At 45.7% G+C, this 14,810-nt stretch overlaps 1 protein-coding gene across 4 annotated transcripts in view; it reads right to left on the bottom strand.

Annotated features, from left to right (window-relative positions):
- MINDY2 (MINDY lysine 48 deubiquitinase 2) overlaps nt 1–14,810 on the bottom strand; it is a 102,292-nt gene that overhangs the window by 72,489 nt on the left and 14,993 nt on the right. For all 4 annotated transcript variants that reach the window (XR_014713244.1, XR_014713245.1, XM_084640728.1 and 1 more), the window contains exon 2: nt 1,374–1,431. Coding sequence is in view for 2 of the 4 variants with exons in the window: in XM_084640728.1 (XP_084496854.1) it covers nt 1,374–1,431 (58 nt within the window). In the remaining 2 variants the exon portion in view is untranslated. The remainder of the gene's footprint in view (nt 1–1,373; nt 1,432–14,810) is intronic.

Genomic DNA, 14,810 nt, shown 5'->3' on the forward strand with positions numbered 1-14,810 from the left:
AGCCAATGCGTGAGATTTCAGTGAGTTTTAACTTCATGGGGAGTTTGAAAAGTCTGCTATTCCATTATTAAGCTTAGTAAAGTGTTCCGACACTGGATACTAAATTTCTTAAAGAACTCATTTAAAAAAAACAAAACAACTTTAAAACTGATGTTATTTCAAACTCATTAACCAAATTTATTTGTAAATTCATTCTGCATCAAAAGATCAAGTGCTATAACTGTGGGAAGGATATGCTGTATTCCTTATACATAAAGTGGCTGAATTCCTGCTTTAAGAAAAAAACCCACACCACACACCTCAGCTATGGAAGCACCAATCACAGTTCCATAATACATTCTCATAAAAAGTAAATCTAAACCATCTATCTACACAAGTGCTTCCTACAGTAGCACAGGTTCATTCATTGTGTAGCGCAGGGGTTTTCAAACTGGGGGTTGCAAGGTTATTATATGGGGGATCACGAGCTGTCAGCGTCCACGCCAAATCCTACTTTGCATCTAGCATTTATAATTGTGTTAAATATATTAAAAAGCACTCAGAGGCTTGCTATGTGAAAGGGTGGTCACTAGACCAAAGGTTTGAGAACCACTGGTATAACGCCTAATCTTTAGATGTTTTTCCTCCTTGTTACTTTAACCCACGATATAACATTCCCTCACTAGGGAATAGTTTACAGAAAATTGTTCTTTTCACATTTTCAGGTTAATTTGATACAAGAAACTGAAACATCACTCCAAAGTTATTAGGCTAGGAGGATGTAGTATCTAGAGCTTAAGATGTGTGATGATTGAACCTTGAATGTCTGAATTTTCTGAACTATCAGTTAGACTTGTCCTCTGGAAAGTTGCAGATGGGTTAGAGACTGAACCTGAGAATGAAGTGGTCCCTGCAAATAAGAGACCCCCAGCTGCCACGCCAATTACATTAAGTTTTTGCTGTTCCTATAATTAGGCAAGAACAAGAAGGAGAAATATAAAGTCACTGTAGATAATTAAAAGAAACAATTGTCTTAGTACTTTTCAGAAGATACAATATGAACAAAGCAAGGAACAGGAATGAGAAGATGTCTGTTGGCATCCTGGAGCATGAGGCCAGGCCACCTGCAAGATCCAGGCCATAAGCTGGCAGCCACAGCAACATTTTACATTTAACCACAAAGGTAGAGCACAGAACTTCCATTAGCAGCACCAATGAAAACCATAAATGGTAACCAAAGGTAGTCTAATATACCAGATTATATTTTGTGTAACCTATATTCAATCAAAACCTGCTGGAGAAAGTTTGATGGAAAAATATTCTTATGTAATTCTACCAAGTGATAAACTACTTCCTTAAATACAATTATAAATCTATTCTGGATCACTACTAACCTAAATATTCCATCAGCTGTTCAGCAGTTATGATTTCCATCATTGGTGGCAGCTTGACCTGTGAAAGAAAAGGATTTTGTTTCAAAAATGGAGTACATTTGAGGAAGTCTGTTACATTAAAATCAAAAAGTGATTTTACAAGCTTTTCTGGGCAGAGACCATACCTGTCTGTGTTTATACAGCACGTAACACAAGGGGGCCCAGATCCTATATGATACCTTTAAGGGATATCATAGTATAATATTTCAAAAAATAGAAAACACTTTCTAGTACATGAACTAAACACAAACAAGGGTGAAAGATCTCTCTGCCACAACCTGAGCGTACGGTCACACAACTTAAAGGGATAAGAGTTGCATACTATATTTCATGTAACATGGTGAACTTTCCACTATATACAATTAAAAAAAAAAATTTACTTGGTACATCTTTTGCTTTTCTACGATCTTTTCCTTCCTTGCTTCACTCACCCTTTTCTTTCCTCTCTCTTCCCCTCCAACTCCTGATCTTTCCCTAGAATGTTTTCTTCCACTTCCTCTCCTACATTTTTCCTTCCTTCTCACAAGGTCCATCCCTCTCTCTATTGTATTTCACTTTTCTAAATTATCCCATCAAGTTTTTCCTCTCTCCCCTCCATCATGCAAATACAGATATAGGATTTTTTTTTAAGAGAATACCTAATCACAAAAGGAATAAACTTACAACCTAAATAGATACTAAATATTGGGCCAAATTCCTGTGGAAGTACCGAAGTGAAACCCCTCTCCATATACACACTCATAAAGAAAGAATTGGTGCTGAAATCCCTGAATCTTGCTTGGGGCACCATCTTTTGTATCAGTCTCCAACTAGTAGGGGTCAGATAAATGTGAAGCTCTCACGCCAGTCTCCCAAGCTTTTGGGGCTGCTAGAAGATAAGAGAGTCTTCTCTGTTTACTTCTTTACCAACTCTGAACACAGAGCCCAAACCTCAACTGAGTCACCCTCTTTAGAAAAATAGTTCCAGTGACTACTTCTGCAACTGATGAAAATGAAATTCAATTGTCAGTTTCACTGCTTCCAGTGGGATTCAAAAAAAGCAGAAATGGAAACCAATAAAACAAGTTTTCACTCCGCTGCATCTTGGCAAAACTATAAACAGCATAAGCAGCAGTAGAGCTCACCTGAAAACTCTGGAAGACAGAACAGCATCAGGTGACACTTATAATTTTGGAAAGGTTTCAGAATCATATGGGCTGAAAAACCTTAATACTTGATTCTCAAGAAGCTGATGGCAGCGTTTGCCTAGACAAGTGTATTTTTGAAACCTTTTAAAACTGAACTACTTAGAACGATTAGACTTATAGAACATCTCAACCTAATTGCAAATCAAATCTATTTGTACAGGGCTTCACTAACACTCTACAAACAAATTACTTTCAAATCCTTTGGCAAGTGTGCATACAAGATTTTTGCCAAAATGGCGTGCAGCCCTAGAATTCGGTTGCAAGGATTTGTCTACACATGGAAGAAGCCCAGAATAGCTGTTGCTGAACAGGTATTCCACACTAACTCCCCATATGGATACACTTTTGCACTAAGAGTGCCTTTAAGTTTCAGGTTAATTCATTTTAGAAATGGATTACCCCAAACTGCTAAAAGGCACTCAGTGTGGAATAAGAGCATTCACACAAAATGTCAACGTAGAATAGCTATTGAGATCTAAATTTGCACCCTACTTATTTTCCAGTAATTCCCCTGTATAGATAAACCCTTAAATCCCCAAGCAGCAATATTGGTCCATACTGTCTTTCACAATCCACAGCAGGCCATGAAACTATAGCTATTTTTCTGTTACGTAGACGTTCCAAGAGCTAGATGCCTGTGCTGCCTTCAAACTTGACTACAAAAATGTGCTTCGTCCTCCCCAGAGGGTTCCAGCAGAAACTAATAGAAAATAAGATCCACTTAAGCAATGTCAGGATATGGGATTACATCTGCGCTGAAGTCTCTGAACTGGCTTCTCGTTCACATCCCATCAATTCACACTAATAGTGGATTATCTTTAATGCCCTGCCTAGTCTAGAACTAATCCCTGCCTCTAATGATTTGGGGGTAATCTATATGTATAACTTACAAATTCTGGTTATTATGAAGTAATAGTAATTTTCATAGAACAGTATCATGAATGCCCCTCTGTTGATGTGTACCCACCATGGGCTGGCAGGATTGTTCAAAGACCAGGGACAATGCTGAGTCATTAGAACTCAGCCTTGTATGCAGGCTAAAGTACATTGGGACAATGTTTGCTTGAGCTGGAAGGGAATACCGCCTCATCCTGTCTGAAAGGAGAGGGGAAATGCAGAGTGGAAATTCCCCAAGCAGGACAAAAAGATACCAACATACTGATGTTGGCCATAGAGGCTGGGTAGATCAGGGGAAAATTCACAATAAGATACAAGTATAGGAAAATGAGGGGAAGAGGATGGTTTGGCCACATTCAGGAAGCAAGCTGACCTAGGAAGAGAGGCTCCATGTTTTGACAGAGAAGTCATATAGCTGCAAGGAAAGGATCTTGGATCCCACAGAGGACCCTGTACGCAGCCCAAAGAATGCTCCGGAGTGGTGAGGAAACTCAGGCAGGGAAATGCATGTAGGGATGATTATTTTTATATAGATCTGTGCATTTCTCATGCGATTAAGTAATAATGTGCTAGAATTCTGTGCAAAATGTCTGTGGGTTACTTGCTACACCTACCACGTAGCCCCTTGAAGGCATAAAGCAGAAGACTCACATCTTCAGGTGGAGTTTGGAAGAGGGCTACTTAGAGCCACAGGTGAGTCAGCACTGCTCCATTTCTGTGAAGAGGTAACATGCGCGGTTGGTGCCCAGGCCATGTGCCAGACAGGCCAATGGAGGAAACAGGGCTGCAGCCTACTGACATGAAGGCAAGTAAGCATCTGGATCTTCTCACAGTAATCTGGTGGGCCACCAAAAAGGGGGACACTGCCTCTCCTCATGGCAGTTAAGTATTTTCGCTGGAAAGTACTTGGAGCCTAAATAAAACAGTTACTCATCTTCTTGTAACTGTTATTCAAGATGTGTTGTTCATGTGCATTCCTATCAGGTGTGCACACGCCACGTGCATAACAGTCGGAAGATTTTTCACCTAGCAGTATCCATAGGATTGGCCTGGGCACCCCTGGAGTAGCGTCTTCATGGCGCCCAATATAGGGCCCAGCCGAGCCAACCTCCCATCAGTTCCTTCTTGCTGGCTACTCCAACAGAGGGATAGGAGAGAGGGTATTGGAATGGACATTAACATCTTGAACAACAGTTACGAGAAGGTGAGTAACCGTTTTTCTTCGAGTGCTTGTTCATGCCAATTCTAGTCAGATGATGACTCATGAGCCCAAGTTCAGGAGACAGGGTCGGAGTTGTCTGCTGATTGGAGTACCGCTCTACCAAAGGCCACAGTCTCTGGCCCTCTGGGTAATTGCATAGTGCACAGTGAAAGCGTGTACGGAGGATCAGGTCACTGCTCTGCATATTTCCTGGGTAGGAACCTGAGCCAAGGAAGTCGTTGAACAGGCCTGCGCCCTGGAGGAGTGCGCAGTGATCGAAGGGGCAGGCACCCCTGCCAGGTTATAGCACTCTCCGATACAGGATGTGATCCAGGATGAAATCTGCTGAGAAGAGACAGAAAGACCTTTCATTCTGTCTACCACAGCGACAAATAACTGGATAGACTTTCAAAATGGCTTCATCTCAATGCAGAAGGCTAGTGCTCTGCGGACATCCAATGAGCGAAGCCTCTGTTCCTGCCATTTGAGTGAGGCTTCGGATAAAACACAGAGAGGAAGATATTCTGGTTGATGGGAAACTGCAAGACAACTTTTGGAAGGAAAGCTGGATGAGGCCCGAGCTGAACCTTGTCCTTATAGAACACCATGTAAGGAGGCTCGGATGTTAAAGCCTTGAGCTCAGACATCCTCCTAGCTGAGGTTATCACTACCAGAAACGCCACCTTGTACGGGAGGTAAAGAGATTGGAGCAAGTTGCCAGTGGTTCAAAGGGCAGACCCATCAGTTTGGAAAAGTCCAGATTAAGGCCCTAAACTGGGATCGGCTGCCTGCCATGTGGATATAGAATGTCGAGACCTTTCAGGAAACAGCTGACCATAGGGTTGGCGAAGACCAAGCGGCCCTCTGCACCTGGATGGAAGGCAGAATGGCAGTCAAGTGAACCCTTACTGATGACATGGACAGCCCTGCTGCTTGAGATGGAGAACGTAATCCAATATAATCAGAATAGTGGTGAGCATCGGGGAGGAACAATGTGCTGACCAGATTGAAAATCTTCTCCACTTGGCAAGGTAGTTAGCTCTGGTGGTGGGGTTTCCGACTACGAAGGAGGACTTGCCTAACCTGGTCTGAGCAGGAAAGCTCCATCAGGTTCAGCCATGGAGCTTCTACACCATGAGGTGCAGTGACTTGAGGTGCGGGTGCTGGAGACAGCCATGATCCTGAGTTAATAGGTCTGGGAAGAACAGCAAGCTGACTGGAGCGTCCACGGACATTTCCAGGAGTGATGTGTACTATTGTTGGCAGGGCCAGGCTGGAGCTAACAATATCACCAAAGCTTGTTCCCACCGAATCTTGAGGAGTACCTTCTGAACAAGCAGAATGGGTGGAAAGGTGTACAGTAGATGGCCTCCCCACGGGAGCAGAAATGCATCCGTGATGGAGCCGGGGCTGATTCAGGAAGGAGCAAACCTGCTGGCACTTCCTGTTGAGTCATGGGGCAAACAAAACTGGGGAAAGCCCCACCGATGGAAGATTGAGATCACAACCTCCAAGCATAGGGACCACTCGTGGCCATGGAATGACCTGCTGAGATAGTCCGCCAACTGGTTCTGTGCCCCAGGGAGGTACGATGCTTACAAGTATATCGAATGCCCTACAAAAGTCCCACAGCACGAGGGCTTCCTGGCACAGGAGAGAAGAGTGTGCACCCCCGTTTGTTGATATAAAACATCGCCTTGGTGTTGTCTGTCATAAGTGATGCACATCTCCATGTTAAGTGGGCTCAGAAAGTCAGGTACACCAGGCATACCGCTCTCAGCTGACATTTATGTGTAGCGCAAGTTCTGCCCGAGACCAAAGGCCTTGAGTCCTGATGTCTCCCAGATGTGCTCCCGGCCCAAGGTTGACACATCTATCACTAGTGAAAGACGGCTGTGGGCTGGTGAAGGGGACCCCTGCACATACCACCTGTGAGCCGAGCCACCACAGGAGAGAGAGTCGAGGACAGGACAAGGCAGGGTCACGATCCTGTCCAAGCTGTCCCAGACTGGCCGATACACCAATGCTAGCCATGACTGAAGGGGCCGAAGTCTGAGTCTGGCATGCTACATCACATAGGCACAGGCAGCCATGTGTGCTAGAAGTTTCAGGCAATTCCTTGCTGTGGTGGTGGGGAACTGCCCAAGACCCTGAATGATGTAGCTGAGGGCCTGAAACCTTCCTTCCAGGAGGTATGCCCTGGCTTGTGTCGAGTCCAGCACTGCCCCCATAAGCGCTATCCTCTGAACTGGGGACAGCATTGATTTCACCTTGTCCAGAAGAAGGCCCAGCTCGTCGAACGTCGCTCTTATGAAGTCGACTTGTGCCTCCTCTTGAAACCTGGAGCGGCCCTTGATGAGCCAGACATCAAGGTATGGGAAAACTTGTACCTGCCACCTGTGCAGGAACGTGTACATAACACTTGAAGTGCCACTGACAGACCAAACAGGAGGACTGTGAACTGGTAGTGATTGTTGCTCACCACAAACCAGAAGTATTTTCTGTGGGTTGGAGTTATTGCTATATGAAAGTATGCATCTTTAAAATCGAGGACAGCACACCAATCCCCTGGATCCAAGGAAGGGATGATGGAGGCCCAGGAGACCATATGGAACTTGAGTTTCTTCATGAACTTGTTGAGTTCGCATAGATCTACAATGGGCCTTAGCCTGCCTTTGGCTTTCGGTATTAGGAAATACCAGGAATAGAAGCCCTTGCCTCAGCTCCTGAAGAACATCTTTCACTGTTCCCAGCGAGAGGAACGAGTGCACCTCCTGTATAAAGAGTTGCTCATGAGAAGGGTCCCTGAAGAGAGACGGGGAAGGGGAGTGGAAGGGCAGGAGGGTAGAGAATTGGAGAGAATATCCCCTTTCTACTGTACGTAGAACAATGTAATATGGGCCCAGGCAGGATAGAAAGGGGACAATCGTGACGAGAAGGTAAGGCGGGGTGGATCCAGTTCCGGAGCAGGTGTGCCATCTCGTGCACATCTTCAAAAGGCTTGTTTCTGGCCGAGGAAGGCTTGGTCTGGCCAGAGCTCTGGTCCGAGGATAGGTACAGCCTCTTCCTGCTACTCTGTTCCTCCTCCTGGATGGATATAAGCTGTTCAGGAAGGACAGGAAGGGCAGAAAAGGTGGGGGAGTTGCACTGTATGTAAGAGAGCAGTATGACTGCTCAGAGCTCAAGAATGAAACTGCAGAAAAACCTGAGAGTCTCTGGATTAAGTTTAGAAGTGTGAGCAACAAGGGTGATGTTGTGGTGGCAGTCTACTATAGACCACCAGACCAGGGGGATGAGGTGAACGAGGCTTTCTTCCGGCAACTCGCAGAAGTTACTAGATCGCAGGCCCTGGTTCTCATGGGAGACTTCAATCACCCTGATATCTGCTGGGGGAGCAATACAGCGGTGCTCAGGCAATCCAGGAAGTTTTTGGAAAATGTAGGGGACAATTTCCTGGTGCAAGTGCTGGAGGAACCAACTAGGGGCAGAGCTCTTCTTGACCTGCTGCTCACAAACCAGGAAGAATTAGTAGGGGAAGCAAAAGTGGATGGGAATCTGGGAGGCAGTGACCATGAAATGGTCGAGTTCAGGATCTTAACACAAGGAAGAAAGGAGAGCAGCAGAATACAGACCCTAGACTTCAGAAAAGCAGACTTTTACTCCCTCAGGGAACTGATGGGCAAGATCCCGTGGGAGAATAACATGAGGGGGAAAGGAGTCCAGGAGAGCTGGCTGTGTTTTAAAGAATCCTTATTGAAGTTACAGGGACAAACCATCCCGATGTGTAGAAAGAATAGTAAACATGGCAGGCGACCAGCTTGGCTTAACAGTGAAATCCTGAAAGTTTACAAGAAGTGGAAGATTGGACAAATGACCAGGGATGAGTATAAAAATATTGATCAGGCTTGCAGGAGTGAAATCAGGAAGGCCAAATCACACCTGGAGTTGCAGCTAGCAAGAGATGTTAAGAGTAACAAGAAGGGTTTCTTCAGGTATGTTAGCAACAAGAAGAAAGTAAAGGAACGTGTGGGCCCCTTACTGAATGAGGGAGGCAACCTAGTGACAGAGGATGTGGAAAAAGCTAATGTACTCAATGCTTTTTTTGCCTCTGTCTTCACGAACAAGGTCAGCTCCCAGACTGCTGCACTGGGGACTAGAGGGGATGCCATTTTAGATTTGGTTTTGGTGAGTAGTGAGGACCTCATAGAAGAAATGGTTGTAGGGGATAATCTTGGCTCAAGTGATCATGAGCTAATTCAGTTCAAACTGAACGGAAGGATTAACAAAAATAAATCTGCAACTAGGGTTTTTGATTTCAAAAGGGCTGACTTTCAAAAATTAAGGAAATTAGTTAGGGAAGTGGATTGGACTGAAGAATTTATGGATCTAAAGGTAGAGGCGGCCTGGGATTATTTTAAATCAAAGCTACAGAAGCTATCGGAAGCCTGCATCCCAAGAAAGGGGAAAAAATTCATAGGCAGGAGTTGTAGACCAAGCATCTCAGAGAGGTGATTAGGAAAAAGCAGAAAGCATACAGGGAGTGGAAGAAAGGAGGGATCAGCAAGGAAAGCTACCTTATTGAGGTCAGAACATATAGGGATAAAGTGAGACAAGCTAAAAAAGTCAAGTAGAGTTGGGCCTTGCAAAGGGAATTAAAACCAATAGTAAAAGGTTCTATAGTCATATAAATAAGAAAACAAAGAAAGAAGAAGTGGGACCGCTAAACACTGAGGATGGAGTGAAGGTCAAGGCATGGCCCAATATCTAAACAAATACTTTGCCTCAGTCTTTAATAAGACTAAAGAGGATCTTAGGGATAATGGTAGCATGACAAATGGGAATGAGGATATGGAGGTAGACATCACCATATCTGAGGTAGAAGCGAAACTCAAACAGCTTAATGGGACTAAATCAGGGGGCCCAGATAATCTTCATCCAAGAATATTAAAGGAATTGGCACATGAAATTGCAAGCCCATTAGCAAGAATTTTTAATGAATCTGTAAACTCAGGGGTTGTACCATATGATTGGAGAATTGCTAACATAGCTCCTATTTTTAAGAAAGGGAAAAAAAGTGATCCGGGTAATTATAGGCCTGTTAGTTTGACATCTGTAGTATGCAAGGTCTTGGAAAAAATTTTGAAGGAGAAGGTAGTTAAGGACATTGAAGTCAATGGGAAATGAGACAAAATACAACATGGTTTTACAAAAGGTAGATCATGCCAAACCAACTTGATCTCCTTCTTTGAGAAGGTAACAGATTTTTTTAGACAAAGGAAACGCAGTGGATCTAATTTACCTAGATTTTAGTAAGGCATTTGATACCGTGGAAATGGGAAATTAGTTAAATTGGATAAGATGGGGATCAATAGGAAAATTGAAAGGTGGATAAGGAATTGGTTAAAAGGGAGATTACAACGGGTCCTACTGAAAGGTGAACTGTCAGGCTGGAGGGAGGTTACCAGTGGAGTTCCTCAAGGATCGGTTTTGGGACCAATCTTATTTAATCTTTTTATTACTGACCTCGGCACAAAAAGTGGGAGTGTGCTAATTAAGTTTGCGGATATACAAAGCTGGGAGGTATTGCCAATTTAGAGAAGGACAGGGATACCCTACAGGAGGATCTGGATGACCTTGTAAACTGGAGTAATAGTAATAGGATGAAATTTAATAGTGAGAAGTGTAAGGTCATGCATTTAGGGATTAATAACAAGAATTTTAGTTATAAGCTGGGGACGCATCAATTAGAAGTAACCGAGGAGGAGAAGGGCCTTGGAGTACTGGTTGATCATTGGCGGCTCATAGTCATCCTATGTGATATGGCTGTGAAAAAAGCTAATGCAGTCTTGGGATGCATCAGGAGAGGTATTTCCAGTAGGGATAAGGAGGTTTTAGTACTGTTATACAAGGCACTGGTGAGACCTCACCTGGAATACTGTGTGCAGTTCTGGTCTCCCATGTTTAAGAAGGATGAATTCAAACTGGAACTGGTACAGAGAAGGGCTACTAGGATGATCCGAGGAATGGAAAACTTGTCTTATGAAAGGAGACTCAGGGAGCTTGGCTTGTTTCGCCTAACTAAAAGAAGGCTGAGGGGAGATATGATTGCTCTCTATAAATATATCAGAGGGATAAATACCGGAGAGGGAGAGGAATTATTTAAGCTCAGTACCAATGTGGACACAAGAACAAATGGATATAAACTGGCCACTAGGAAATTTAGACTAGAAGTTAGATGAAGGTTTTTAACCGTCAGAGGAGTGAAGTTTTTGAATAGCCTTCCAAGGGAAGCAGTGGGGGCAAAAGATCTATCTGGCTTTAAGATTAAACTCGGTAAGTTTATGGAGGAGCTGGTATGATGGGATAACATGGTTTTGGTAATTAAATATTCATGGTAAATAGGCCCAATGGCCTGTGATGGGCTATTAGATGGGGTGAGATCCGAGTTACCCAGGAAAGAATTTTCTGTAGTATCTGGCTGGTGAATCTTGCCCATATGCTCAGGGTTTAGCTGATCACCATATTTGGGGTCGGGAAGGAATTTTCCTCCATGGCAGATTGGAAGAGGCCCTGGAGGTTTTTCGCCTTCCTCTGTAGCATGGGGCACGGGGTCACTTGCTGGAGGATTCTCTGCTCCTTGAAGTCTTTAAACTACGATTTGAGGACTTCAATAGCACAGATATAGGTGTGAGGGTTTTTTCTGGTAGGAGCGGTAGGTGAAATTCTGTGGCCTGCGTTGTGCAGGTGGTCAGACTAGATGATCATAATGGTCCCTTCTGACCTAAATATCTATGAATCTAGGACCAGCCCTCTGTGGAGAAAGAAGTGGTTCGGGACTATTTAGAAAAGCTGGACAAGCACAAGTCCATGGGGCCGGATGCGTTACATCCGAGAGTGCTAAAGGAGCTGGCGGATGTGATTGCAGAGCCATTGGCCATTATCTTTGAAAACTCATGGTGATCGGGGGAGGTCCCAGATGACTGGAAAAAGGCTAATGTAGTGCCCATCTTTGAAAAAGGGGAGGAGGAGGATCCTGGGAACTACAGGCCAGAGAGGCTACAGCCTCACCTCAGTCCCTGGAAAATCATGGAGCAGGTCCTCAAGGAATCAATTCTGAAGCACTTAGAGGAGAGGAAAGTGATCAGGAACAGTCAGCATGGATTCACCAAGGGCAAGTCATGCCTGACTAATCTAATTGCCTTCTATGATGAGATAACTGGCTCTGTGGATGAAGGGAAAGCAGTGGACGTGCTGTTCCTTGACTTTAGCAAAGCTTTTGACACAGTCTCCCACAGTATTCTTGCCAGCAAGTTAAAGAAGCATGGGCTGGATGAATGGACTATAAGGTGGACAGAAAGCTGGCTAGACTGTCGGGCTCAACGGGTAGTGATCAATGGCTCCATGTCTAGTTGGCAGCTGGTATCAAGTGGAGTGCCCCAGGGGTCGTTCCTGGGGCCGCTTTTGTTCAATATCTTCATAAATGATCTGGAGGATGGTGTGGATTACACCCTCAGCAAGTTTGCAGATGAGACTAAACTGGGAGGAGTGGTAGATACGCTGGAGGGGTAAGGATAGGATACAGAGGGACCTAGACAAATTAGAGGATTGGGCCAAAAGAAATCGGATGAGGTTCAATAAGGACAAGTGCAGAGTCCTGCACTTAGGATGGAAGAATCCAATGCACCGCTACAGACTAGGGACCGAATGGCTTGGCAGCAGTTCTGCAGAAAAGGACCTAGGGGGTTACAGTGGTCGAGAAGCTGGATATGAGTCAAGAGTGTACCCTTGTTGCCAAGAAGGCCAATGGCATTTTGGGATGTACAAGTAGGGGCATTGCCAGCAGATCAAGGGACGTGATCGTTCTCCTCTATTTGACATTGGTCAGGCCTCATCTGGAGTGCTGTGTCCAGTTTTGGGCCCCACACTACAAGAAGGATGTGGAAAAATTGGAAAGAGTCCAGGGGAGGGCAACAAAAATGATTAGGGGACTGGAACACATGACTTATGAGGAGAGGCTGAGGGAACTGGGGAGGCTTGACAAGGTCAGGCTTGACAAAGCCCTGGCTGGGATGATTTAGTTGGGATTGGTCCTGCTCTGGGCAGGGGGTTGGACTAGATGGCCTCCAGAGGTCCCTTCCAACTCTGTTATTCTATGATTCTATGTTTAAGTCTTCAGAAGAGAAGAATGAGGGGGGATTTGATAGCTGCTTTCAACTACCTGAAAGAGGGTTCCAAAGAAGATGGCTCTAGACTGTTCAGTGGTAGCAGATGACAGAACAAGGAGTAATGGTCTCAAGTTGCAGTGGGGGAGATTTAGGTTGGATATTTGTGAAAAACTTTTTCACATGAGGGTGGTGAAACACTGGAATGCGTTACCTAGGGAGGTGGTGGAATCTCCTTCCCTAGAAGTTTTTAAGGTCAGGCTTGACAAAGCCCTGGCTGGGATGATTTAGTCGGGGATCGGTCCTGCTTTGAGCAGGGGGTTGGACTAGATGACCTCCTGAGGTTCCTTCCAACCCTGATATTCTATGATTCCTCCAGGAACCGTCCTGTGAATTTTGCTGGTAAAACTGCAGAGGAGGTTGAAGCCTGAAATGCCTGCGCTGTATATGCCTAGGGACTTGAGGATGGCCCTCAAGCCTTTTAAACTGTGCAGTTTCCTGTCTGTCTTTTCAAAGATTAAGGCCTGACCTTCAAAGGGTAGGTTTTAAATGGTCTGTTGGACTTCGCGAGGTAGTCCAGAGGCCTGGAGTCAAGAGGACCTTCTCATGGCCACTGCTGCAGCCATGGTTTGGGTGGCCGCCGCATCAAGAGCAGCCTGCAAGGAGGCCCTAGCAATGAGTTTGCCTTCCTCCAGACCAAGGCATTAAATTCAGAGCAGGAGTCTGGTGGTAGTAGTTCAGCAAACTTGGCCATCGCGCCACAGTACCTACTAATGATGGCCTGTTGGTCTGCAATGTGGAGCTGCAAACCACTGGTGGAGTAGATTTTCCTCCCAAACAAGTCCACCTTTTTCATCTCCTGATTTTTAGGGGATGATCCCTGAAGCCCCTGGTGCTCCCTTTGGTTTGCAGCATCCACCACCACCGAGTCGGGTGGAGGATGAGTACAGAGATGCTCGTATCCCTTTGAGGGGAGGAAAAAGCATCTTATTTCTCTTCACTGTACGGGGCAAAGAGGCCGGAGTCTGCCACAAAGTTTTCGTGGTCTCATTTATAGTTTTGATGAATGGCAGCGCAATACGCAAGGGCTCAGAGGGGACAAGGATGTCCACCATGGGATCAGCATCCTCTACCAGTTCCTCTGCCTAGATCCCCAGGTTCTGGGCTACCCTGCGCAACAACGGTTGCGGAACCCTTCAATCCTCTAAGGCCAGGGCCATTGAAGTGCTCGCAACGGCCTCATATGGGGAGGACGAGAGAACTGGCACATGACGTTGGTCACTGCCCTCAGCACCAAGAAGGTCAATGTTGTTCGTGGGGCTGGTGTGCCGATGGTGCCGAGACGGTTGCCAGTGCCGAGGTCAGAGCAGCATGCGGAGGCATCGGCATCTTAGCCGGAGATAGTCTCGGTGCCAGGTGCTGCGAGGCGATGAAGGATGTAGACATGACTGACACAGACCTAGATCTTGACACCTGGCTCTGACTCTGGGCCTCACGAGAAGCCCGGGGAGTCCAGAAGGCCACTGAGCTGGTGGTTGCCATTGAGGTGGCCACGATGCTGGATGGAGCTGGCAGTGCCACCTAGATCTAGACCTCCTGCTGCTAGACTTATCTGAATGATAGGACTGTCTCGGATTCTGAGGTCTCCAAAAAAGAAGACCACGGAGGAGCAGTACTGGGTGGTACCAGTGAGTGGTGCCAGACCTCTGGGGACTCGTGCAGTTCCCCCACATAGACAGCTGGGGAGTCACATGCTAGAGATGGAGAGCAGAGTGACATCGCTGGCTTGCCCCTAGATGGAATAGGTGGCCAGGTTACCACCGGTGCCTCATTCCTCCTTGGAGAAGGCGGTGCCATCAGGCGAATAAGGTCCTATGCTGCCTAACATCCTGGAGGCTGCACTGCAAGCTAGACTCCAAGTTGGAATCTACAGAGCCACTTCAACAATGTC

The sequence above is a fragment of the Lepidochelys olivacea genome (assembly GCF_965140295.1).
Source record: "Lepidochelys olivacea isolate rLepOli2 genome assembly, chromosome: 10".
Taxonomy (NCBI): domain Eukaryota; kingdom Metazoa; phylum Chordata; order Testudines; family Cheloniidae; genus Lepidochelys; species Lepidochelys olivacea.